The sequence below is a fragment of the Camarhynchus parvulus genome, chromosome 2 (genome assembly GCF_901933205.1).
Source record: "Camarhynchus parvulus chromosome 2, STF_HiC, whole genome shotgun sequence".
Classification (NCBI taxonomy): domain Eukaryota; kingdom Metazoa; phylum Chordata; class Aves; order Passeriformes; family Thraupidae; genus Camarhynchus; species Camarhynchus parvulus.
In genome coordinates, this window is record NC_044572.1 from 62133388 (window position 1) to 62158441 (window position 25054).

The window sequence follows — 25054 nt, forward strand, 5'->3', positions numbered from 1 at the left end:
CTCAGTTAGTGAGACTCTGATAAGAATACTGGCCCAAATGAATGTTGGCAATATTCCAGATTTTTTGTTTCAGTGTTCTTTGGTTTTATTAGGTTCACTCCAGTTCATTAGCGCCGTGTTTAAAAAAACAAACCAAAAAAACTCCAACCAAACAATTTCATCTGAGGAGAGTAGAAAAGGAGGAGTAGAAAATAATCAAACTGGCAGGAAAAGAATACCACTTACGTGTAGTTATAATAAAATATGTCAAGGCAAAAAGGAAAAGTACTGATTTTTTCTGTTTAAATTTTGTTTTGGTCAGCTGCCTAAAGGAGTATTTCTGTCTTCCACCTGATGACCACTGATGGTCATTTTCTTCTATAAGGAAAAAAAAATCTTTCTCTTCCACTTCCTGCCATTACTCCCTCTTTCCTTTCCTCCTAGGTAGAATGTGATACCGTTGCCTTTTCTTGACAAGGAGGGTTGCATTTGATTTAGTGTATACAATGGTATTTTCCCCAAGGATTTTTTTTTTGAGTGCGACAGGATTTAGAAAATGCTTGATACTTTTTTCAGCGCTGTAGAGAAAGTTTGTCTATTTGTAACTACCCAAGAGTCAAGAGTTATGGTTCTCAGAGTAACTAAAGGAATTACCCTCAGTGCCTTATGTGGATTAGTCTAAAGAAGTGCTATCTGGAAAAACTGGGTTTCTATTGAAAGGTTACCACTTTTGTATATCATTATGTTGTGCAGTTAACTTCTATTTGCCTGAGCTTGACAGTAATTTTTATGCAACTGAAGCATTACTAAAGGAAATGTTGTATTGAGCTTTTGAGGTTTGGTTCTCTTTGTTAAGGATAGGTTCCATTGCCTACAGAGAGGTTGTTTAGATTAGGAAAGACTCAGTAAATACGAAATAATTGCATTTCTTCTTTTCTATTGACTAGTTACTTACAGGTATTGCACAGAGGAGAAGGTACATGTGTGTAGGGCAAGCAAAGAACATCCATTTTTGTCAGAGGTAGCACAATGTACAATAAATAAAAACAAAATTGCAATCCCAGAATGTAGCCACTCAGTTTATACTGTAATAATAGATATTGAAAGCTGTATTTGAAGAAAGCTTTTGTGTGTTTCACTTATCTTGATCTCAGTATTTGGAAAGTGAGGAGTAGAAAAGATAAGATGTTTGTATTATATTCCATTGCAACCTGTTGAGAAGAAAACTGAAAATAAAGCAAATATTTTCTGTCCCTTGGATATACTGTCTCTAGCCTTGCTTTTTTTTTCTTCTGGAATACAATTTCTTGGATGCAGCATTTGAATTGGATGATGCCACATAATTTGTTTGCAATATATTTAAATTAAAAAAGAGCACTGACCATTGCTTCATGTCCCAAGCTTTAGATTTGATTGTATGTACAGGTCCAAAGGTAGAAGGATATTTTGCTTTTGAAGGATATGCCAAAAGTCAGTACTGTCATTTTGGTTTTTGGACTTTTGTATCTTCTTTTCTAAGTGCTTTTCTAACTTTCTAAGTGCTGGATGTTTTTAATCTGCATCTTTTTCTTCTGAAAACAAGAGCAAATGGTGTTCTACTTGTGGCATCATCATTTCAGATAATTGGGAGGAGCTGACCAAGAAGTTCTGTAGTTAACTTATCAACACTTAATTTAGTGTAAAAACCTAGTGTCTAGCAAAAATATTGATAGCATTTTTAGGATTCAAACTTATTTTCTACATTGCTTTTTGGCAATTCCTATATGAATGGTATTGGATGTAGTATAGTTTAGCCAAGGTTTTGCACATAATTTTGCTCCATTTGGAAGGGATGTGCAAGTTTCCTTAGCCTGTTTTTATAAAGACTTCTAGAAGATTCAATACTCAAAATAATTTTACAGTTCCAGTGAGTTATTTTAAACTATCAAGGCACAGATATTCGTGCTTCAAGTGTTTTGGAGGAAAAGAAGCCAGCTACAACCCACAGACTTATGACTTTTAGCTTCTTCCACTTAATAAAAGTAATAGACTCGGCAGGCATGAGCCACATGTCCAACCAGAATCCTTTTTTTCACCCCTGAACATCTTGTGCAGAATCGTGAAGAGTTCTGCTTGGTCTGGTATTTCTTCTTTTATAAATGAAGGGCAGAAGGGGTGGGTATGGGTGTGATGGAATATATTGGCAAGACAGTGTTGATGTGGTTGCTGTTGTAGTGTGGCAGCCACAGAAAGCTATGGGATGCCTTCAGGTGGGTTGTGGCTGAATGATAAAGGGATACATGAAACTCACTGTGAAACACAAAGCTCTTCTGACCTTATGTACCCGCCCATGGTTTCTGGGCTCCCTGTTCCCAGGCGAATCACTTTAGAGTTGTGCTCATTTGAGTGAAACCTCAGCTCAGTGCTCAGCAAGTGGGTGAAAAATGGCAAGAGACTGACATGACCTACTGGGAAAGCATGTTGGGAGAGAGCATGAAGGATGGAGTTTCATGTCTCTGTATAGCTCCAAAGTGCTCTTCACCATTGTGTTTTATTCTGGCCCTCCTGTCTCAAAAACATCTGCTGGAACTGGGCAGTAAGGGTGGTGAGCTTACAGACCACTTCTACATGAAGAACCAATAATAAGGAAGTCTTTAGTCTAGAAGAAGACAGCTTGGGGAGGCAAAGGGATGTGGTTAGAGATCTATACATCCATGAACAACAGTAGAAAGGATTTGCTGCCCATTGCCTTACAAGGACTGTGGGACTTTAACTGAAATTATTAGAAGGTGGATTCAGAGCAAGTACAAAGATATGTCTATAATTAAACTATGTGCTTTGCCACAGAATGTCAACTCTCAGAAATCTGATTAAAGGCAATAATTATAATAATATATATATTAATAGGTATTAAAGGTAATCTTTATAATTATGTATATATTTATAATTAATAATTATATTAATATATTAAATCCCAGTCATTGAAGGCCATTAAGGTTAAATATACCAGTCAATTCCATCTGTAGTTTCTCACTGTCCATGGCTGGTGAGAACACCTGTGTTTTGCAGCTGCACTAGGCTGCTGCTGGGTTTTCTGCTGTGTTCATCAGGTGGCTTGATTAAAGGACCTGATGGCTGTCAGAGGCAGGATCTGCCCCTTCTGTGAATGTTGGCAGTGGTCTAACAGCCAGTACAGCTTCACCCCCTCTCCCTGGGTTCCTTGCACATTGAAGCTTGCTGTGTACATTCCCTGCATTGGTACAGCTGGTTTCTGGTTCTGTAAAACTAAGATAATTTTTCAAATAAAAAACATCGAAGCAAATTAACCTTCCCCCAGGCCTCCCATTGCCTAGCATTTTTCTGACAGAAGTATAAGCAGAATGTGAGAGGCTGTGGCATGGAGCTAGGAACAAGAGGTTGGAGAAGAGCAGTAACTTCTTAAACTGGCTTTGCCTCTTGGGCAATTACACTGAGGTATTCTTAGAGCAACTGTTGCCAGTGTCTTAGTCTGAAGTTTACTCATTCTGCCTCAGACCTGAAAGAGGGTACACACATGAAACCTTACCTGTTTTTCCTCCTCCTCCATCTCTTGCAGAGATAAAACTATTTCGCCTGCAGCCTAATTAAAGATACAATCTCTGCTTTCAAGGTTTTCATTTGTCTGAGATATTCTCAGAAAAAATTTGCCAGCTAAAAGTTCCTAAAGTTTTTTTGCTAGTTTCAGGTTTCTAAAATAAAGCAATTTCTGTGGTTGTCACCTCCTTTCTGGTCTCTAATGCAAACCAAAATGTGTAATGATTTTTCCCTTTGCAATTCACAGAAGAGTTAGGCAACAGTTCTTCAAGAGTACTGAAGGAATATAGCAAAGTTTGGAAGGAGTTATGCTTTCTGTGCAGGAAGATTTTTTCTTTCTGTATTTTCCAATTTTTTAAAATGCAAATGTTCCCTCATGAACAGCTCAGTATGAATGCAACATAGGAACAATGCCATTCTAAGAGACTCTTGGTAGTATTGGACTTGATAATATTTTGGACTTTTGTTGTATTCTCTGTATTTTAGGTTCACTATGCTTAAGAAGTATAAATTCAAACTGATTTGAAGAGGAGGAGAACTGCCAAACCTCCGTATGTAGAAATGTGTTTTGAGCTGCGAGGGAAGTGCAACATATGACAGCACATGTAGAAAGCCAAGTTTGATTGAAGGGTTAAATTACAGGACAGTGTTGATACTAGAACAAAACAAATGGATTCAATTTCTTCACTATCAAAATTTGGGAAAGCTTTCTGGACAAAATATAATTCAGTCAAAATAATTCAAAGTCAATGCTGTTCTGCCTCATGGAAGGCTACTCAATCTCAAAAGACTTCATGGCATTGTTGCTTGTGACAATTATAGATTATACGACATGGAGATTCTTGCTCTCTGTTTTATTGCTTTATTCAGCCAGCTAATGTGTATTGGCAGATGTAAACTCACTCTTTAGCTGTAAGAATACACACAAATATTTTTTTGTTTCTGTCTTTTCAGGAATACTGAAAATCCATTTTGGTTCTTAAGTGTCTGATCACATTAATGACTTGTGTACCATTATTTTGTGACCTCTTTCTAGACTTTCTAAAAGCCATCAATGTCTGTGAGGTCTGAGATGACTTCTACTGCCTTGTAAATGGCATTCTTGCTGTGCTTGTAATCCTGTGAGTTCACATTTACTCTTTGAAATCACTGTTTCTTACATTGAAAACTGCTTGTTAACTTAATCAGGAATTTTACTCTTGACCTGCACTGTAGTATTGCTGTTAGTTTTCAAATGAATTGAAATTTTTATGGGACAGAGGCCAACTCTTTTGGGTATTGTAAAAGTGAAGTCTATTGTAACAAAACAAATAAATTAAGCTGCTCTTCTGTTTTTGAGTTAAGCACTACAAATGCTGGCATTTAGCTGTGGACTCATTCTCCACTGAGGCACTTCAAAGCTGTAACTGTCTTCCCTCTATAGGAGAGTCTCTGTGTAAAGTCAGCAGTAAATCAGCTTTGTCTGTTTTACCCATTTACATTGCTGACTTGCGCATGCAAATCTTTTAAGATTTATTCTAATTTGTACCTTATCCCTTCTCAGTCTTACTGAGTATTTTTTCAGAGTCTGTCTTTAGGCATTTCATTTCCACTGCAGCTGTACTGTCACTTCCTTTGTAATGGCTGTGACCATCTGCTTAGAACGAGAGAATTTGCTACTGTGATGTTAAAAGTAGTACTGTCAAAGCTTGTTCACTGAAAATTGAGAGGTGAAACCTGGATTCCCAGCCTGGCCTGGTAACTTTACTTGATGAGCACAGTGAATAATATTCTTCGCAGAAGACTGCTTGTATTTTTTTGGAGATGTGGACAGAATTTGGTCATAAAAACCAGGTATGAAACCCCACTGAAGGTTGCTGAGTTGCCACAAATTTTATATTACGTTGACTTTTTTTTGTGTGTATGTGAAACTGCTATATATGGGTTGATGTGGGAACACATGGTCTAAGGATTTTTAGAGGTCTTTTTTTATTGATTTCTTTAAAATTGACATAAGTCTGGAATGATAGTAATGGTTAAAAGTTCTTGAGTCTCAAGCCTTGCAGATTATATTTTATACATTTATATAGCCATATTTTTATATATTTATATATGTAGCATCCATGCTACTGCTTTGTACCACATCTTTAAAAAGTGATTTTAGCTTTTTTACAAGAGTGTTGAGGTTGGAGGCCATCTGGTTGAACCCCCAGCTCAACCCCTCTGCTCAAGTAGGGCCTCCTAGAACAACTTGAGCAGGACTGTATCCAGACAGCTTTTGAGTCTACAACCTCTGTGGGCAGCCTGTGCCTGTACTTGATCACACTCAGAGTGAGAAAATGGAGCCTCCTTTGTTTCAATGTGTACCCATTGTCTCTAGTCCTGTTACTGGGCACCACTGAAAAAAGCCTGGCTCCCTCCTCTTTACACCCTCTCTCAGATATTTATATACTTTAATGAGATTCCCCTCAAGCCTTCTCTTCTCCAGGCTGAACAATGCCAGCTTCCTCAATGCCAGCTCTTCTCACAGGAAAATTACTCCAGTTCCTAATACTTAATTTTTTTTCTTGTGATTTTATTATTCCTCATCATGTCAAGCCAGGCTTCTTTAAGAACATGAATTCAACCATTTAGAATTCAATTAGATCTAGCAGAAGAATTTTCTTAATATTGGATTGAAATATCATTTGGGTCTTTTAATTTGTTATCTGTTAATATATTTCAGTCATAAGATGATCCTTGTTTCTTTAGCCCTGCAAAGATGTTAGACTTGTAGTGCTGCTACAAGTCTAAATATTTCCTATTTTTTTGTACAAAAGCAGTGTGTACTTCATTTTTCAGTCCAGGAAGATTTAGGGATCTTGGCATCTTTTTCCATGCTTGTTGTAGTGGTTGATTAGAAGGGTGGTGTGTTTGTCACTTGTGTAATTTGTGATTTATTGTAAAGCATCTGACAAGGAGGTGGTTGTCATTTCCACCAAGTACATGGTACATACATCCCATAATGCTTGCTAGAGGGGCCTGGCCTGCAAGCTTTGCTGTAAAAAACTGAAATGCTTGTGGCTCAAAGTAACATAATATTTATAGAAATTGTCACAAATTCACAGCTCACTGGAGAAGGGGAGCCTGTTAAATACTTTTTTTCTCACATCCCTTGGTATGTAGGATGTTCTCTTTTATGTTTCTGATATCTACTAGAAAGGCATCTAATCTCTGTCAGAGGTCCTCAGATGAAAAAAACCCCAACTCTTAGTGCCATAGCAGTTGCCACTCATCTCTGCTGGGGATTATCTATTTTCAGATTGTAGAAATGCTCTCAGGTTGTACCTTTCCATGATAGATTCAGTAACTTAGTGCTTGATGTCATCTCTCTGTAAAGGTGGTTACCTGCCTGATCTGTTAAGTGGTAAACTTGGAGCTCACACCATGAAGACTTTCTAGCCTTTGGATTAATTGTGTGGTTCGTTTCATGGCACACACTGGGTTGCTTCTTAAGCTTTGCAGAACTCTGTGGAGAGATTTCTAGAGGTGTCGCTTGCATGAGTGCTGTATAAAAATAAAGTGTCCTCACTACTTTTAGGTGTTTGTCCTGCAACAGCTCAGGAAATCTTACTATTTATTTAGAGTTGATTTGAGTTGGCATTCTTGGTATATTGTTCCACACAATAAACTTAATTCATCCCATGAATCACCATCATCATCTTTCTCTGTATTATGTCCACTTTCTGATAAATGGTAGCAGTTGTTAATGCTGGCTGTTAAAGCAAATAATGTCATCTCAAAGTTACCAAAACAGCTGGTGTTGCAGCCAGCTGAGATAAGACTATTTTTTTTACAAAATGCTTTTGGTGAATTTGCTGTGCTAAAGTGTATTGTCATCAGACTTTAGTTTTAATTTTAATTACAAATTAATAAACAGTATTTTCCTTCTGATAAGTTCGTTCAGTATTCATGTCAATAAAAACACAGGCTAGGATGAAACAAAAACAGTAATCTGTGAGTTTTGCTGAATCTCAGATAACTTTTTCATACTGCAGCTGTTTGAAGAATGCTAACATAGGGTTGCAAAGCTGTGTGAAAGGATGAAGTGTCAAATCCAATTAGCATCTCTCTTGAAATCTCATTAGTAAAATAAAGTAGATGACAATTGAATGGTAGTTTTCCCTCTTATGACACAGGAATGTGACAGTGAAACCTTGGGGTTCTTGTCTATTGTCCAGTCAGAATACATGGTCAGGACTAGTGCACATGCAGTAACTTCTCAACAATATCCTTGTCCTGACTGAGTATGAAAAATATGCTTCTCTTGTATTCAAAAGAGTGGGTTCTTTGTCTTTTTTTTCCAGTTGTTGGGGAAAGTAAGGTGTTACAGCCAAAGTTCAGATCCAGTTACTTGATTTACACCTATGCTTTAGTTCATTCTGGTACAGTCTTTCTACTGACAAGAGATCTTCTGTCTTCTGCCATGTCAGTGAAGCTGTTAATTGCTCTGTTTATGTCCTTTCAGCAAATTGTAATGCCTGAGTTTTGAACAAGCAAGCTAACAAAGTCAAATTTAATTTACAAAATGCTATGTTGCTTATCAATTTTTTTTCACATACCCTTGGAAGTCATCTGTCTTGGATTAAGTACTGTATATAGTGATAAAATAGCAGTATATTTTTCAAAAGCTTTGAGTGCTACTTCCACAAGGGGTATATCTTCACTGGTGTTTTGATGGTTCTTACAAGCAGCATTTCTGAAGGAATGCTGAAGGAGTAGTAGTGTTGGAAGGGGACATTTTCCATTGATGTGGGAAACTTAAGATGTAGTTAATAGCTGTCAGTAGCCAACTCCAGTGATGGGCTGGGTGAGAGTCTCCATAGAGATTGTGCAGAGTTGAAATGGCAGTTATTGCTTAGGGTGTTTTCTCCTCAAGAGCACTGGTAATAAATGCAACAGGATAAGAATAGCAGATGCCTAATAAATGCCACTGCAATTTTATTAACACTCCTAGAATATGTTTCCACATACTTTCCAGACCTGTAGCATGTTTGCTCTGACAGCAGTTTCATTGCATTCAGGCTAAGAATCATTCCTTGGAGACTGCTCTTAAGGGCTAATAGATCTTGGGTTCTGAGATCAGATTCTTTTTCCCCTCCCTCATTTCCTTGTCCTGGTAAGTTAAACCTGATTGTGTCGTAAAAATCTACTTGTTTAGATTCTTGTACTTGCAGTTTTATTGAAATGGAGGGGGAAAGAATTGGTTTTAAAAGGGGCAGGACTACTTGGTAATGTACCAGGGAATATTAGGTAGACTTTCCTTTGCCTCTTTGTCATGAGGCTATAGCTGGATGTTAGTAAGAACAAGCTTGTTATATTTGTGGTTTTACTATTTGTAATTGGTGTAGCAGGTTTTCATTACCATAACTAGAGTCTTGGATAAGTTTTGAATTAGCATGATTAAAGACTTGGTGAAAATAGATCATTAAACTTGGGGGGAGGGTTCTAGATGGGGTCTCAGCAGTATTGCATTAAAGCTCTTGAGTCTCAGAGCAGAGTGACAATTTTAGTTTTTGCCTTTTCAGTGAAACTAAACAAATTAACTGAAATGGGTTGTTAAAGCCCCAACTTATTTTTTGTGGGAGAGTATTCAGATTTTAGTTTTTTAGTGAGTTTTCTAGCAGAGTAATAAATTAATCTGCTGATGGGTGGTGACTGCTCTCTTAAGGCAGTTGCTGTTTGCAGTGTGATGTGCAGTTGCATGCAGGCCAGGTCTGTCTTCTTCTGGGCTGTCAATAGAAACTTGTTTTTACATGACATCAAGGCTTCTGTGTAAAGGTTAGAAACACTTGAACTTCGCATCAACAAATTGTTGGCATTGGAATAATAATGCCTTGGGCAGCAAAAATACTCAGAATTTGGGAGTGAAGGTAAGTTAGCAACTAATGATGTTCCTGGACAACTGTCACTTTGTCTTCCATCTTGTAAATGTCAGAATATTATGCCTTTCACTTACTTTAATGAGCTTGGGTTGGTTTCATAATCTGCAGATTATGGTTTGTTTCCTTACTGTAGTGACTGAACTTCAGTGGAACCCTGTTATGGTGAAATACCCAAGCGTCTTTGTTTCCTTTGTGTCATGGAAGTCACTGCTACTGTAATGTCTGTTTTGTTTAACTTGTACTGCAGTATTTGTCATTTCTGATTTCAGTGTCTGACTTTTGTCTCTTTGCATGTGGTAGGTTTCTGTAAAGCGTGTGAGAACAACTTATTATTAGAGTATGTGTCTGTTTCTCATGGTGTTTCTGATTACGATCAGCTACCACCTTATTATGCAGGCACTTGCTCAAATTGCTTTGTTAAAATGTTTGGGGTTTTTTTGCTGTTCTTCAAAGGATTGTTTTGTCTATAGAACAGGCTTTTGCTGGGTAGGAGGATTAAACAGGGCATGTGCTGTTCACCTTATGCAAGAATATAAAATAACTATTTATATTTGTGGATGTATGTGTGCTCACGCCGTATGTAAAGTAACTCTTCCAAGAATTGTGCTAAGGAATCATGATGCCAGCTTCATTAGTCAGCTGTACAGGAGGTACCCCCCAGACAAACACAAAAGTGGGATGCTGATCCCTTTAAGGACATTGCCTCTGCCATTTACTTTACTCTGCTGAGAAAACTTATGGGAGAAATGGGCAAGTAACTGTTCTTTTTCTGTGTTCTTTGTAGAGAAAGTGGTGTACTATCAGTAGTATAAGCACCTGAAACTGCTGCTGTGGCAGACTGTGATCTTTATCTGGGTAGTTTAGTACAGTGTTCATCAATAATATAAAGCCTCGCTTTTTAAGGTGCTGGTATCAGGCCTGCAGGTAACAGCCTGCAGTGATAAACCAGGGGACAAGGAAGGGCCCTAGAGCTGCATGACCTTACTGTGAAAGATAGGAGAAACATGATCTTCCTGCTTCTACATAATTGACACTGCAGTTAGTGCTGAGTGCTTGCTGTCCCTGCTGCTGCCACTCTGGAAGCTGCACGCGCATGGATAAACAAACAGTGCAGTTACTTCTGTCCTGGACAGCAAGGCACACTCCTTACAACTATCCTTCCATGGGTCTGCTCCCTTGTACTCTGCCATTGAGTGAGGCAAGCACACAGTGCTGGTGACAGGCTCAGCCTGAGCTGTAAGGCAGCCTGATTTTAAAAAACTAAACCAAATTTAAAACCACTCCAAAATACTAAAATACTTGTTTTGAACGGCTGTCTTTGGACTCCAGAGATGCTGAAGCAGTGAAATGTAAGAAATATTATTTTTTTCAGGATGATCTTTGCAATTTGATCATCTTTGTGCTTGCAGAGGAATGACTATTTTATATGACAAAAGTTGAAAAAAGACCTGAAGACTTTTCTCCATCTTCTTATATGTTAATAAATGCTCGTAGTAATTCTTTTGACCAGTGACCCTGAAGAGTATGTCAATGACTATGTAACCACTAAATGTAAACAATTATATATTTGGGAAATCAGTCAGTACCGTGAATTTGCTGTGGTTTCACATGTGATGAGAGCAAAAAGTTTTTTCAAACACAACATCTTAGATGTTGACTTTCGGTGTAGTCAGCTTACAAGAGCTGCAAACTCATCTGGTTCATTCATTTATAGATACTGTGTGTGGTTATTTAAAATAGCTGGTTATGGTTGCTTCATCTTGATTAACTAATGTGAGAAAGTATAGGAAAAAAAACCCCAAATACTTTCCAAAATGAGAAATAATTATAGTACAATTGTGACCTACTTGGCTGCTTAAAACAGTTGAATTGGAGATGAATTGGGCTGTGTGCATGTTCCAAGTAATCTAAGACCTGTTTTTCAGAGACTCCTTGTTCCTCTGTGTCCTTTAATGTGGAGTAGCTGGTTTTACACCTACCTGTTCGTTTTATAATGTACCTTGTCCCTGTTGAAGGTGACTTTCTTGATGGAGGGTTGGGGGTGGGTGGGGTGATGAAGCTTCATTACATGAAATGTAGAGAAAAAATAGTTCTTTCAAGGTTTTTTTTTTGATGTATAAAATGTCTTTCCTTCTGGTGGAAGCAACATTTGGCTGGGAATACTGACTACAATCACCGAGACAAAAAAGTCTTTTTTTGAAAGTTACTAAGTCTTTAAGATGACAGTATCACAGACTTCTGGATGCTCATAGTGCAAGTGTCTTCTCTTGCTTCCTGTTGCATGGGACTCGTTTTTTCTAGTCAGAATATGCAGTGTCATCTTGTATCAACTTTTTGTATGACAAAAGGAGACTCCTATGAGAGAGATTGAGGATAGTTAAAGAAATGAAGAAAGAACCTTTGCTGCTGTTAAGCTGCTAGCAAAATGCACTCCTCTTGTGATGTGCTGTCACAGGCAATGGGTTGAGGTGCTAGAGAGAAAATGTGAGTGCAGTCAGGAAGACTTCTCATTCATGTGCTGACATAGAACATGAGAACTGGCATTTTGTGAGTCACTTCTCTTAGTGAATGTGGGAAGTATTGAGTTTAGTCTCAGCAAGAGATAACAGAATAGAAAGTTGACATAGGTTACAGAAAGGTTTGTGCCAATCTTTCTTTATCTAGCTTAAAGTTTGAGGTAGCAAAGCCCTCTGAGATCTTGATGTGTGTTAGCCAAGCAGGGCAGGAGAGGCTTAGTACTGTTGTGAAACAAAAAGCCTGAGTAGGTACCTACCTACCTACTTACTGCTCAGTAAGGTTAGAAAATCATTCTAGTGATATTTTACTAAAGTCATGAAGACATAAGGACAAAGGCAGAAGGAATTCCAGAAGTTCAGTGGGCTTTGTGGTCATGAATTCCATACTTTTCCTTTGACCTGTAAGAATATTTTTCAGACTCTGGTTGTATTTGCTTGAGTTTTGAATTCCAGGTATGTTAAAAAAGTCAGTCTTCTGTCTGAGTGTATAGATTGAAGATGCCCATCAGGTTGAACCAAAATCTGCTGTGATGCAGATTCATTGCAAGGTTAGGTAACTTTGATTTCCTGAAATATTTGCTAACTGTCTGTTTCAGAGGAGATTTTGTTGTCACTCAAAAGTCATACGTGTATCTTGTCATTGACACCATGGATGACTAGACATGGAATTAAAAATTCCTGGAAATAAACATTTTAGTTGCTGTGTCTCTGATCTGATGTCTGTATGTGTATTGTGTGTGTCTCTGCTTCTCCAGCCCCAGCTGTGACGCTGAATGACCACATTTGTGTGGTCACTGTTTGGTAAAAATTGAGACAGCTTCAATTATCTATGAAGCTGAAAAATGCTGGAAATGGAAAGAAGTAAGGAAGCACATATTTTTAAAAGAAAGACAGCAAAGCAAACAAAAATATATGTCAAAAATTGGTTAGGCTAATGCAGGATTTTATAGTACATCTTTAAGCTGCCACAGATGTGATTTCTGGTAAACTGTAAACAGTTCTTTAGTTATTCGTTTGAGTCCTTTGATTGAAGTATTTTGGAGTGTTTCCATCTGAATCACTGCCAGAACGATGGTTACACTGAGTTGATTAGCTGATATATCCAAATAGCTTAAAAATCTATCCTGTGAGTTAATATAGCTGACTTATTCCAGAGGCCTTTGATCATATTACTGTTAGTGATGCAGAGAGTTGCTGAAGTTGGTATTAAGAGTTTGGAGCATTTGGATGTGACATATGGTAGGAAGCTGCAGCTCCTTGTGCTTTAAAATCCCAGAGATCCATGATGCTACTGGGAAGCTCTGCCATCCACCAGGGGTTGAAAAAGTGACTATTAACACTTATCTTGAAATAGGCATCAAAGTAAAGCTAGAGGAGACTTCCAAAAAGGTAGTGGCTTACACTGCTTAAGTAAATATGTTAAGAATCATGTGTCAAACCATTTATTCGCTTCAGTGATGTTCTGTACCTTTTCTAATTTGGCCTTACAAGAATGATCCCAGGAAGAAAAAGCAGTTGGTAAACTTTCTGTTGGATTTTACTTCCAAATAAACTGTTTAGGACTTCTGCTGAATCTGTACATCAGTCTATCAGGAATTCTCTAGTAAAGCTGATATAATCCTAAATTATTTTTCAAGGTATGAGTGTATTTAAAAGCTTTCCAAAAAGCTTTGGATGACTTCTTTCAATAGGAACTTCTCTTTTAAGTTTAGAGGTGGTGCTGGGACTCTGTCTAGGTATCAGTGATCTTTTTGCCTGACATCTGGGAGGAATGATGAGGAGGACTCCCATCTTATCAGAAGGCTAATTAATTACATTATTATACTATATTATTCTCTATTACATTACATCTAAACTGAATCTACACAAAGCACTCAACTGCCCAGAATCTTGTGACTGTCACCTGACAGTCCCGACACACACATATGGATTCAATTGGCCAATGAATCAAAACACTCACACCAGAATTCAGTTACCAATTCCCTTCAGGTAAACAATCTTCCACAATGCATTCCACTTTGGCACAACACAGGTGCAGCAAATGAGATAAGAATTGTTTTGAGAATTCTTTTCTCCTCTCACTGCTTCTTTGAGGTTCAGAGAATGTGAATCCCACATCTAGACAAGCTGATAACATTGTAATTGCATCACATCTGAAAATGGACTAAAATGGTAATATTCAGGGTAGAGCTAAATGTATTTTTCAGATAGATAAGAGTGCATTCTGCACAAGTTCTGAGAGCCACCTGTACATGAGCTAGCCGTGGACTGAGCTGTGTTGCCACCACTAATGAAAGGGTAAAGCTGCAGCAAGTGGTTTGGCTGGAGGCAAACGATGTTTGCATTACACCAGTCCCGTGTCCCAGCTCTGTAACTTCTGTTTCAGGTAGATGTGTCATCTGAGGTACAAGCTGAGAGTAGGCAGAAAAGATTGTGCAAGAGGTGTTTGTGGATTTGCGTCCCTTCAGAGTTTTTTGCTGAGCCTCGTATTGTGGGTTGCTAAGAAAACTGCTCAAAGTGCTTTGTGTCTTCCCTGCCCTCCTCCCAGCTTGGGGTTGTACAGACTGGTGGATGAAGGCATGGCTTGGTCCCAGGTGTTTCTGCACTGAGGGTGCAGAAATATGTATGTGATATATTTGAATTTTGTGTTGTGTGTCTGTTGCTATACCTTTCATCTGTGTCCTTATCTTATAAACCTTACTGCATTCTCTGCTTGAGTTGTTTGTCTATAGACCTTTCTCATTGTGTTTTTTTCCTCTTCATCCACATTTTCTTTTCTTTTCTTTCCTTTCCTTCATCCATGCTTTTTTTTCCCTTGATGTGAAGAGCGAGTGGCTATTTCTTATTTCCATATATAATTTAAACATATACGTAAGGTTGTAGTCTTGATGAATGGCCTAAATCAGTCTAGCTCTGCACTGTGTGTTCACCTCCTCTATTGCATCAGGAAGCAGAGGGCTGCACAGGGAGACAGGGCTGTGATCTCACTTGAAACCAATCCCACCAGAAAAACCCAAGCTGATTGAATTTATAATGTGGCCTTATACCTGCCAGCAAAAGCATGAAAGAATTTAAGGACAATTTGAAGTACTTTGAGCTGTTGTCTTTTGACTGTGGGTTTGTCATCCCTGTGTTATTTCTGATAGCACTTGTTGGAGCTGGGTGTGAATGGTGATGGTGTTTTTGCAGTGGTTTCTTGTGCACTGTGTGGGCTTTATGTGACTGGGGAGAGCACAGCCTACACAGGTTTCTTTTGCTTCTCTTCTGTAATCTCTGCAAGAAACATTTGCTTGACTCTTACCATGGTCATGTTTGTGTAGCACTGCTGAACTCAGTGGGTCTTCACCCTGGCACCTTGCTCTGCCAGTTTGCAGGCTCGGTTTATTTGCCACCAGAGATGGGCTGTGTTTCATATTTTATGACAAAACAGATACTTGTCTTTCTTCTGGAACACAGCTCTGTTAGATTTTTATATCTATAAGGAATCTGGTACTTTCTTTTTAATGTGGGAGAGTATTAGTAATTAAGTAATTACTGGTTAAAAATATGTGGTATCTCATTTAAATATCTTCTGATCTTATTACTCTTAAATACATTGTGGATTTAAAAAAAGTTCAAATTATAGTAATGACATACACTGACTTTGTTTCTTTTTTTTTATTTGTTCCCTTCTCTTTATGTGAATGGTGTATTCATGCTTCTCATCACTGCTGCTGGGTTTATTGCCAATCATCTAGAAAACCACCAAAGGTAAGTATTTTGTCTCTTTTTACATTTGTATCTGCATGAAAATATTGAGCACTGCAGAAGTATTGGGCATATTGGGCTGTAGTATGTGAACAACGTGGCTTCAAAAAAGGAAAAAATTTTAAAAATCTGTTCTTCAAACTTCCAAGTTAAAAGCTTCAGAATTTCAGAAGAATATATTTTAATCCAACTGACATGCAGGCAAGGCACATGGCTTGTTAAAGCTGTGACCAGGACAAGCCAACGTTTTAATGCAGTCGTAAAAACATTTGGAAGACTGAATAAATAGTGTGTGTAAAACATTTCGTTACAAACAGTTCTGTTTAAAAGTTCAAATACTATTTTTAAAAGGCAACAAAAAACATCTGGTAATAGAGAAACCATTTTTGTTTGCACTTGACAATAGTCAGGAATTAGTAATTAGTGTAAAAGTTGTCAAAGTGCACCAGAATTCACATAAAAAGATTGTCTGTGTTCTTCGTAGTGCAGGGAAGGGCAGGAGAAATGTACCTGTTGGGAAATTTAATAAAATTTTTCTATCAGTTGATATGCATAATAAAAGAGAGTTTGATCAGGAAGAAATCTCTCCTTCTTTCTGTTGTTGTAATTCCACCAAAACCCATTGTTTTTAGAAGAGCCTTCATTTTCTGTAGCGCATCATTTGTGTTCCATTATAGGCAGATAAAGTTATTGTGGATATTATGTAAAAACTTACGTATGGCCTTGTGTTTCCTTGACAAAACCAGAACAGCTGCAGGCTTGTGCGTAAATGTCACATTATTGTTAGGTATAGTTGGATGGTCATTAATATCCTTAAGCCATAGTGCTGAAATTTGTGATATTATGTGAAATATTTACCAGATTGAGACAGAAGAAGGTTAGTACCATCTGGGGAAAACTGGCATTGCTAAGTTTATAAAGATGTGGTATGAGATTTCTTGATTTATACAGTTTTTGGGGTACTGCTCATAGTTGATTTTAAAATCATAAGTTTTTAAAATAAAATTTTGTAAATAATGGAAGTCTCTTTACCTTTAATGGGCTACTTTATCATCAGCCATGGATAAATTGTTTTCCCAAATCCACTTGTTAGCTCAGGTATCAGAAGCTGTGATAGAAAAATTTATATAAGGATATTGGGATGCTATTTTGCTTTATCTTTTGCTATTTCTGCAAGCATTCCATTTAAGTGTAATTTTGTGGCAAAGGTAAAACAGTTGTTCTGAGCTGAGATCTGTGATCTGTGTACCAGGGTCCCTTCAGATTTTCTCTCCACAATTCTCCAGCCCTGTCACAGGTCTTATGTTTGTCATAGTGAGCAACTTTTTTTTTCAGTTCTTTAATTGCTTCCATGGATATTAAGTTGACTGGTGTAGACTCTGTCTGCCATTTCCTTGTGTATCTCCTGTATTACTTATCTCCATCAGCAGCTGTAAGAGGGCTGTAGGAACAGCTGCCCTGAAATGAAATTAAAACTTCCCTTCTTCTGTTCTCCCTTCCTTTCTTTTTTAGGAACCAGCCAGCACCCAACCTGTCAGACTGACTCTTCTCAATGAAAGCAAAATGTGATTAATTGGCCAGCTCTTGGTCAGATAGTAATGGCCATTAAGCATTGGTCATACATTTGGAACATTTTATAGCTGCACAGACAATGTTTTAGGGATTATGTTCAATCTGGGTAATGCATTCCTAAATGCTGGAAGCCCCAGACTCTGCCTGGCCTATACTGAGGATTAGACTTTATAAGAATAATGAATGTGAAATTAAACTCCTTTTGAAAACAATTATGTAATTTGGCTTAAACAGGCAGGCAGTTAATATTGGGTATGGTGCTCAATACCTATAACTAGTTTTTATAAGTATACTTACATGCATAAACCCTTAAAATTATTATTTCTGCAAGGCATTGATTAGGAACCTTAATGAAAACACATTGTGCAAAATGTTGGTTTGGCTTTTTAAAATGTGAGCACCTATTTGGCTCTCTTTTTAGATTCTGTGATACCTAACTGCAGCAGCAGTTGGTTGCAATGGCTCCTCTAGTTTAAAGTCTAATTAAAATCTGCAATTTCATTTTAAAGTCACAGGTACAGGTGAATTTGAGACAAAACTCTAGATTTTTCACTGACACGTGTGATGGATGCATGGACCTGCATCCCAGTTTGCCTTGTTGAAGAGACCATAACTTCTAGTTGTCTCCTTAGCAAAATAACCATCAGCTCTTCTCTTAAACTGCTTCAGATGTTTGCTGAAGCAATCAAAGCCCCATATCTTTTGTTTTTCTTAAATGTTTTGGTAACCAGAACAAATATTTTGTACGATTTCTAAGAGTTGCTAACACTCCAAGTATAGTTCTCTATAACCTAGAAATGACCTACATAACTTACTTTATTAGGCTAATGTGCGCATTACAATGACTCTGGATACAGTAGTACCAGGATCCAGCACTTCCCAGCTAGCTTTTTCTCATAAATTTCCATTTTTATATGATTGTGCTGAATGTACCCAGTTATCCCTTCATTCAAAATCTTTGCTTTGTAACCTGCTACCCTAGTGTGACAGGTTTCTGGCAGCCTCCTTTTACCTAACTTTCTGTTTTAGTTGCTAGGATGAAGTATAAGATACAGAATCTTGCAGAAAATAAGAAAGTTTTAAAGGCTTGTTTGTTAATTCCCTCTGTTGTTTAAAAGCCCAGAACACTATTAATGAAAATAAAGAATACTATTAAACACCTCCCAAAATGTAGTTAAAAGCTAATTCATATAAGGTGCTTGAAGTATAAAAAGTTCTGTTTGTGTCACAGATATCATTGTTCAAATACATTTTAATAGTTTTGATATAGCTGGTAGATACACTTCTGGTACAAGTTGGTAAAGATTTTTGCTAAAAAGGCTTTTTCAGTGCCTGATAATGCCCAGTTTGAATATTGGCTATTGAGTCTGAGACTTGAACATTAACAGAACTTCTCATGGCTTTGATATTGTATTTACAGGTGGGTTAATACCCTTTTCAGGAAAATGGATTCTGGGGAGAAAAAAATTATTAAGAGAAAAAGAATTATTCTGCACACTTCTATCAGAAAAAACAGTAATACCCACCACTTCCATTTTAAGGAAGAATAATCAGTGAAGAGAAAGAAGGGAGCACATTAGATGATAATTAGAATATTTAGTTGTTTCTTCATGGCATATATTCTATGTCTTGACCCTAAGTATGCTTCCATGCTCAACTTGGGATTGCTTGTCCTTGCATTCCTGCACTGGGCATCAGAAAAATATAAAATAGCTACCTTTTTTTATCATCTTTTCTGTACAAGGGTTACTCTTTTGGTAGAATGCTGTCCTACAGATATTTCCCATAAAATGCCCTCCTCACGTATGTGTTGAAGAGCTGATTGGGACCATGTGTTTTGCTCCTGTGTGCCTTATTTTTACTCTGTTAATTCCTGTGTTTGCAATCTGTTTTCCCAAAGGTCTCAGTTGTCCATAAAATTGTTTTGGTTGGGTGAATCCTTAAGGTATGGTTGCTGGGAATGTTCAAGGTTGCTGTTTTGTCATCACTAATCGAAGTAATGGTTAAGTGTTCTCCTGCCTGTTTTAATGGAGAGGGGACTTTAGCTGCAGCTGCTCTGCATGTTTTGCAGATAGTGCATGCTCCAGCAGTTTCTGCCTTTTTGCCTGACACTTTTTTTTTTTTTAGTAATCTTGTTACTTCTGTTAGAAGGATTTGGCAATTTTCCCAAACAGAATTTATAAATAGACCAAATCCATGCCCCAGCTTTTTTATGTTTATTATGGAAACAAACTAAAATGCTATATTTACATTTGTTTTATCTGAAGGCAGATTTTTTCTCTTCTTATTGCATAATCATTTTTTGACCTTTTGAAAACCAGTCTGACCAATTTTTACCATTTTAAAAACATCCCAATAAAATCTGCTTTTCTAGAAGAAACACTTGGCGGCAAGCCCATATTTTAGTTTTAAGAGTCTCTTTGCAAGACCAGTGTTTAAATTAGAAATCATTGAATGATCCTGTCATCATTTTCCGTGTTAACCAAGGGGAAAATGTGTAGGACAATAGATTAAATTGGCCTATAGTAGTGCTGTATTGACATTTAAGTCATTACACATAAGCATGTATAGCCTTTTTAACTGGTCTGTGTGATCCACTGCAGATAACACTCAGTTTTAAGGAGGGAAGGATGGTCAGTTTTGAGTCCTTGCAGTAGGGTCTGGGGTTTTTTTTGTAATTTAATTGCTTGCTATTTGGTCACTGGAGAGACCAGATATTGTTAGCAAGTCCTGTGCTGAAAATTTCCATGGAATTTGAATATGAGAAGAGGAACAGTAGTTCTTGGACTGTAGAAGTTAGGAAAAGGATTTGTGTTCTTACTGATGACATAGTTTTTTGCCTAGATTTGATGATCAAATGCACAAAAGGTAATTTAAAATGCCCCAAACTTATATCTGAAGACAAGGTGGAGTAACTGCTGCATTTTACTTGCAGCTCAGTGGCCAAATGACGTTTTTGACTCAGTCACATCAGGGATCATCCTGATTCATGATGATGTCTGATTCTATTTGGGCTGCAGTGACTCAGGCCTCCCTGTTAGATGATTATTATGGGTTTGTTTGTTTTTTCTTCAGAAGGGAATTCCAGAACTCTTCACTCTTACAGACTAAGGGTTGTCTCAGTATTGAGTCTTCTCTCAGGCCATTTGATGTGTTTTGCTTTAAGCTGGAGGAAAGGGAAGGAGGTGAGGTTGTTGTGCTAACCTGGTGTTACCTTCTGTAATATTTGCAGCAGTAGATGTTTTGGGAAGGGTTAGATTGCAGCATATCTGTAGATTATATTGTGTAGTAATTCTGAATAGCTGGGACTTCAAGATGTTCTTGATCCCCAAAAGCCAAATGAAAATGATCCATCTTTGTCCTCCCCTCAGGATTTGTCTCTAGGGAATTTGCGTATTTCAGCTGACAGAGCCTGTGGCTCTTGCTCTACATGCATGGTTTGTCCCACAAAAGAGATCACCTGTTGGATGACCAGGCAAAGACAATCTTGACCCCAGCAAAGTTTTATTTAAAAGGTGGTTCAAGATTTTCCCCACCTCTTGTGCTTCCCCCCAAAAAAACTCAATAACAAAACTAGAATCTATATTGTTAACTCATCCACAGTCAGTTTATCATGGCAACATGTGGAAAATACACTGCAGCTTAAGGTGGGTTTGTAGCAACCTAAACCTGTGAAAAAAAAGTTAAATGTCTTACATGATGTTCTGGAATGTGCAGGAAAATAAACTTGGATCAAATCCCAGCATGTTAAGTGGTTTTACAGGACACTGTTCCAGGTTTGCAAGCCCTCTGAGCACAGTATTGAATCTCATTCAGTTTCTCGCTGCATCTCTTGACTGAAGTGATATTAAGCCTTTTCATTAGAGCAGGCTCTGATAGCTTGTTTCTCTAATAGAGCTACATCTTCTATTTGTAGTTTCTGAGCTTCCTCTACTGAGATGCAGTACTGTCCTCTTTGTTTAGATGGATAATCTAATACTATTTATTTGCTCCTTAAGGCGTGTGAGTAGTAATGCTCTTCTGAGTATCAAAAGCGCATCCCGTGGTAAAAATTGTGTATATTGTGCTGATGTCTGCTAAATAGTCATCTCACCAAATTCTGTGTATTGAGTGCTTGTGTTGCTGTTCTGTTACTGCTAGCAGAAACATTTGTCATTGTTGGTGCTTGGAGAAGAGTGGAGTTAAATATTAGTTTTTGTCTGTGTTTTGTAATCTGTATTAGGGAATGGAGTAAGGAGTAATCTGTATAGTGTATCATACAGATAGAAGTATTGAGCTTTGTTTCTCTCATGATTACACAAAAGTATTTGATTACACAAAATTATTTCTGCCAATTATGCCTTATTACAGTTCTGATTTAGGATCTGCAGAAATAGTAGAGCCCAACTGCAATTACACTGTCATGGATATGTAATGCTTTAAATGAAAAGTCTTATAACCAGGGCTCCTAATTTGTCTTTTTATGTTCTTCTACAGGTGTTTGCCTTTGATCACTGCTTCTGGTCCATGGATGAATCAAACACCACAAAATATGCAGGTAAACTATTTTCTATACAGTGGACAGTGTAAATAATTTGAGAACGTATGGGAGTTTGGGCCTTTGTTTTGTGAAGTTGGTTTGGGGTTGTTTGTTGTTTCTTTTTTGTGTGTGCATTTTGCACTGTGATGCTCAAGTGACTTCTTCACAGGGGCAGACTTACTATTTTTACAGGGATTGAGTCATCTGGTACTAGCTCCTCAACTGAGAAGGAATGCAAGTTTTAAGGTGCCTGGGACACTGTTCAGGAGAGATGTTTTTACATTTAAGCTATAACTGGTTTTTTTTTATCATCTGGAAGTGCTTTTTGTCGTTTCTGTCACAGTTTCATTTCTGCATCAGCAATTACTTCTGACTGATGCTAGTGATGAATGTGCATGTTTTCAGTGCTCTGCATCTCTGTGCCTGAGAGGGGCGAATAAAGCATGTTCTCCTCAGACAGTGTGGTTATCTCAGGTCTTTCAAGTGATTCATAGTCTGACTGTTCAGATCCCTAATGTGTTTTGAGTGATCAGCTTTGTGACTCCTGCCTCCCAAAAGCTGGCTAATCCACGTAAGATTGTAATCCTAGCAGTTTTCTCATAACTGGATTTGTCTATTAGTATATTCATATTTTATAAGAGGACTTGTTTTGGTAGAGAAAGCTCTGAACACTGGGATTTCAAGGCTGTGGCCATGGAGAGGCAAAAACCCCAAGCATTCAGTTTAGATATTCATATTATAAATTTTTTTGGCCCATAAGAAATCTTGAAAGCTGGTAGGATTCATTTCCTCAAAGTTTAAGATCAGTTATCTCATAAAGGAACTGCTATATACATGTGTTAAAAATATATTTCTGACTATTGTAGGCTCTGGTATGAAATCTCAAATCTTAAGAACTGCACTACATTTCTTAATTGCCTGAACAAAAAGAGGCTTCTTCAGGAAAAAATCTTTTTCACTTTTTCAGCCTTCAAGAGCTGTGTTTGCATTGAACAGGTGCACTGGACAGTATTTGTAGTATTTGTATCTCTCAGGCTGAGAGAGCCTTTGGAGCCCACAGCGCCTCCTTATGTGCCTGCACACCCCTGTTTCCTTTAAAAGGAAGGAGGTGATGGTGTGTGCCCATACCTTGGCCCCATGTGCATGTAGGAGCTACACCTGTTGGGTACACAGTGGCACTAACCCACAGCAGAGATGGGATAGACCCAAGAAACACTCCTAACCAGTTGGTCTTGTTTCTGTCTTGGTTTAGCCCATCTCCAGGTGAATTCAGTGGGGTTCTAGATCTGTTTGTTTTCCATTTGAGTGAAAGCTAGATGTCTTCAGTGTGTTTCAGAAGTTGTAAGTGGATTTGTCTTATCTAAGAAATGAAGTTTTATTATCTGTATGTAGATTAAGCTCTTGTTGGACTGGTTTCTAGAAAATGGTGCCTTGCATCTCTTCCACTTTCTTACTGGCTAGTAAGTTATGAGGTGGTTTTTTTGCCTATTCCAGTCAATATTCCTGCCTGGGAAAAAAAAGAAAACCAAAACTGGTTTCTGACTTTGGTTTTTCTCCTTGTCTGGCTAGGGGGAAGTGGGGGGGTGTTTTGTTGGAGTTTTTTTCGTGGTGGAAGGCTATGTGGGAGGCTTTGGTGTGGTTTTTTTTCTTTTTCTTTTCAGAAATATGCTAAGAATGTGGGCTTAAAGACTTGCATACAAAAAACAATGGTTTCACTGTTTTGTTGTTATTGTGTTTGTTGTATGGTCTTGAAGCTATCTTATGACTGCCAGGCCTTAGGTTCTTGAACATAATGAATTTGATACAATATCAAAACTAAAGTAATTAAAAACCAAGCCCAAAGTGTTTCAGGTGTAAGTTACTGGGTTGTTCACCTGCTTGGACGTGAGCTGATGCTATCCTATGCAACAGCAGCATTTCTTGGTTTAGGTCCAAGAACCAAATGCTGATATAGCAATATTTCGGATTTATATATTGCTAATATTAAGGCTTCTTAAGTCTGTTTTCACAGCTTGGCCTCAATGTGCATATGTATTAACAAAAAAAAAATTACAGTAACTGGGTTTGGTTGGGATTTCTGATAACTACTTTGGCTCATAGAACAAACCTCCGTTGTCCTAGGCACCTTGTAAATAACCATCTTGTCTTGCATCCAGAGACTGTTAATGCTGTAACAGTCTTTGATGCAATCTTAGAGTCCTAAAAGCCATCTGACCACCTGACTTTTGGAGCTAAACTGGTATCTCTTGGATGCTGGACTACAGAAGGAATGCTGATCTGGGAGCTTGATGCATTCAACACTCCCTGCCCAAAGTAGCTCTCTGTGGATGTGTAAATTTAATGTCATTGCCAGGAGCAGGGATGAGTTGCACAATTAAAAGGAAACATATAAAGCTTGAAAAATAAGTCCAGACTGCTTAAAAATGTAAGTTGTGTATGAGCTTTAGGCTGAAGTAAAATTCTTAGAAAAGGCATGTGCAACAAATTTAGTTCTTTGAAAAACCCTTTTACCTGTATCACAGAAATACAGTGGAAGATGATACAGTGAAAGGTTTAACAAGTACTAGGCCACCCTATCAGTCATTGCTCTCTGGGCAAAACCAAATCTTGCATTATGTTCAATGGATATATAGTTGTGTATATCACAGTGTAATAAGGATTTATCTGACTGACAGGTGGGTCATGAGAGCACACAGAATGAATGGTGTGCACCACAGACAACTTACATGGATAACTCTTCCTTGCTGTTATTTTTTAATGCCCACAAACCCAGTGTTTGTCCATTCCTGGCACATTTGTTACAGGATCTTTAAAACTATTACACATGATCAGACTGACTTTATTTCTCACTTTATTGATCAATCTGCGCTGCTATCAGCACTTACTAATATTGTTCACTCAAGAGCGAGATTCTGTTTGGATAAACTTAATTGTATGGGTAATTGAAAACAATTCCCAGGCTCTGGGGGTGTAGGGCTGACCCTAAAATGGTACTAGTCATCTTTCTTTTATGAGAGATCTTCAACTTATCTGGCTGAACATAAGGCTTATTTTTTTTGTACTAATTTTCTCTGTACTCATGTTTGGGAAGTACCTACCTTATCTTTCCAGCCCTTGAAAACATGAGTATTGTTGCTGTTGGCAGAAGAATTGCTTTTTTAGCAAAATTTTTTCCTGTTGAAATGGAAACTGCAGTCTTAAATTCTAAATGATCCGGTGATATCACCAACAGAAATAGCGAAGGTAACCTTCAGGTGATGAAAAAC

General features: G+C 37.8%; 1 protein-coding gene across 2 annotated transcripts in view; it reads left to right on the forward strand.

The window, feature by feature from the left end:
• Positions 1–25054, forward strand: part of KIF13A (kinesin family member 13A) — a 104785-nt gene that overhangs the window by 24803 nt on the left and 54928 nt on the right. For both annotated transcript variants that reach the window (XM_030944143.1, XM_030944144.1), the window contains exons 3-4: positions 15688–15700; positions 21746–21806. In XM_030944143.1, coding sequence (XP_030800003.1) covers positions 15688–15700; positions 21746–21806 — 74 coding nt within the window. The remainder of the gene's footprint in view (positions 1–15687; positions 15701–21745; positions 21807–25054) is intronic.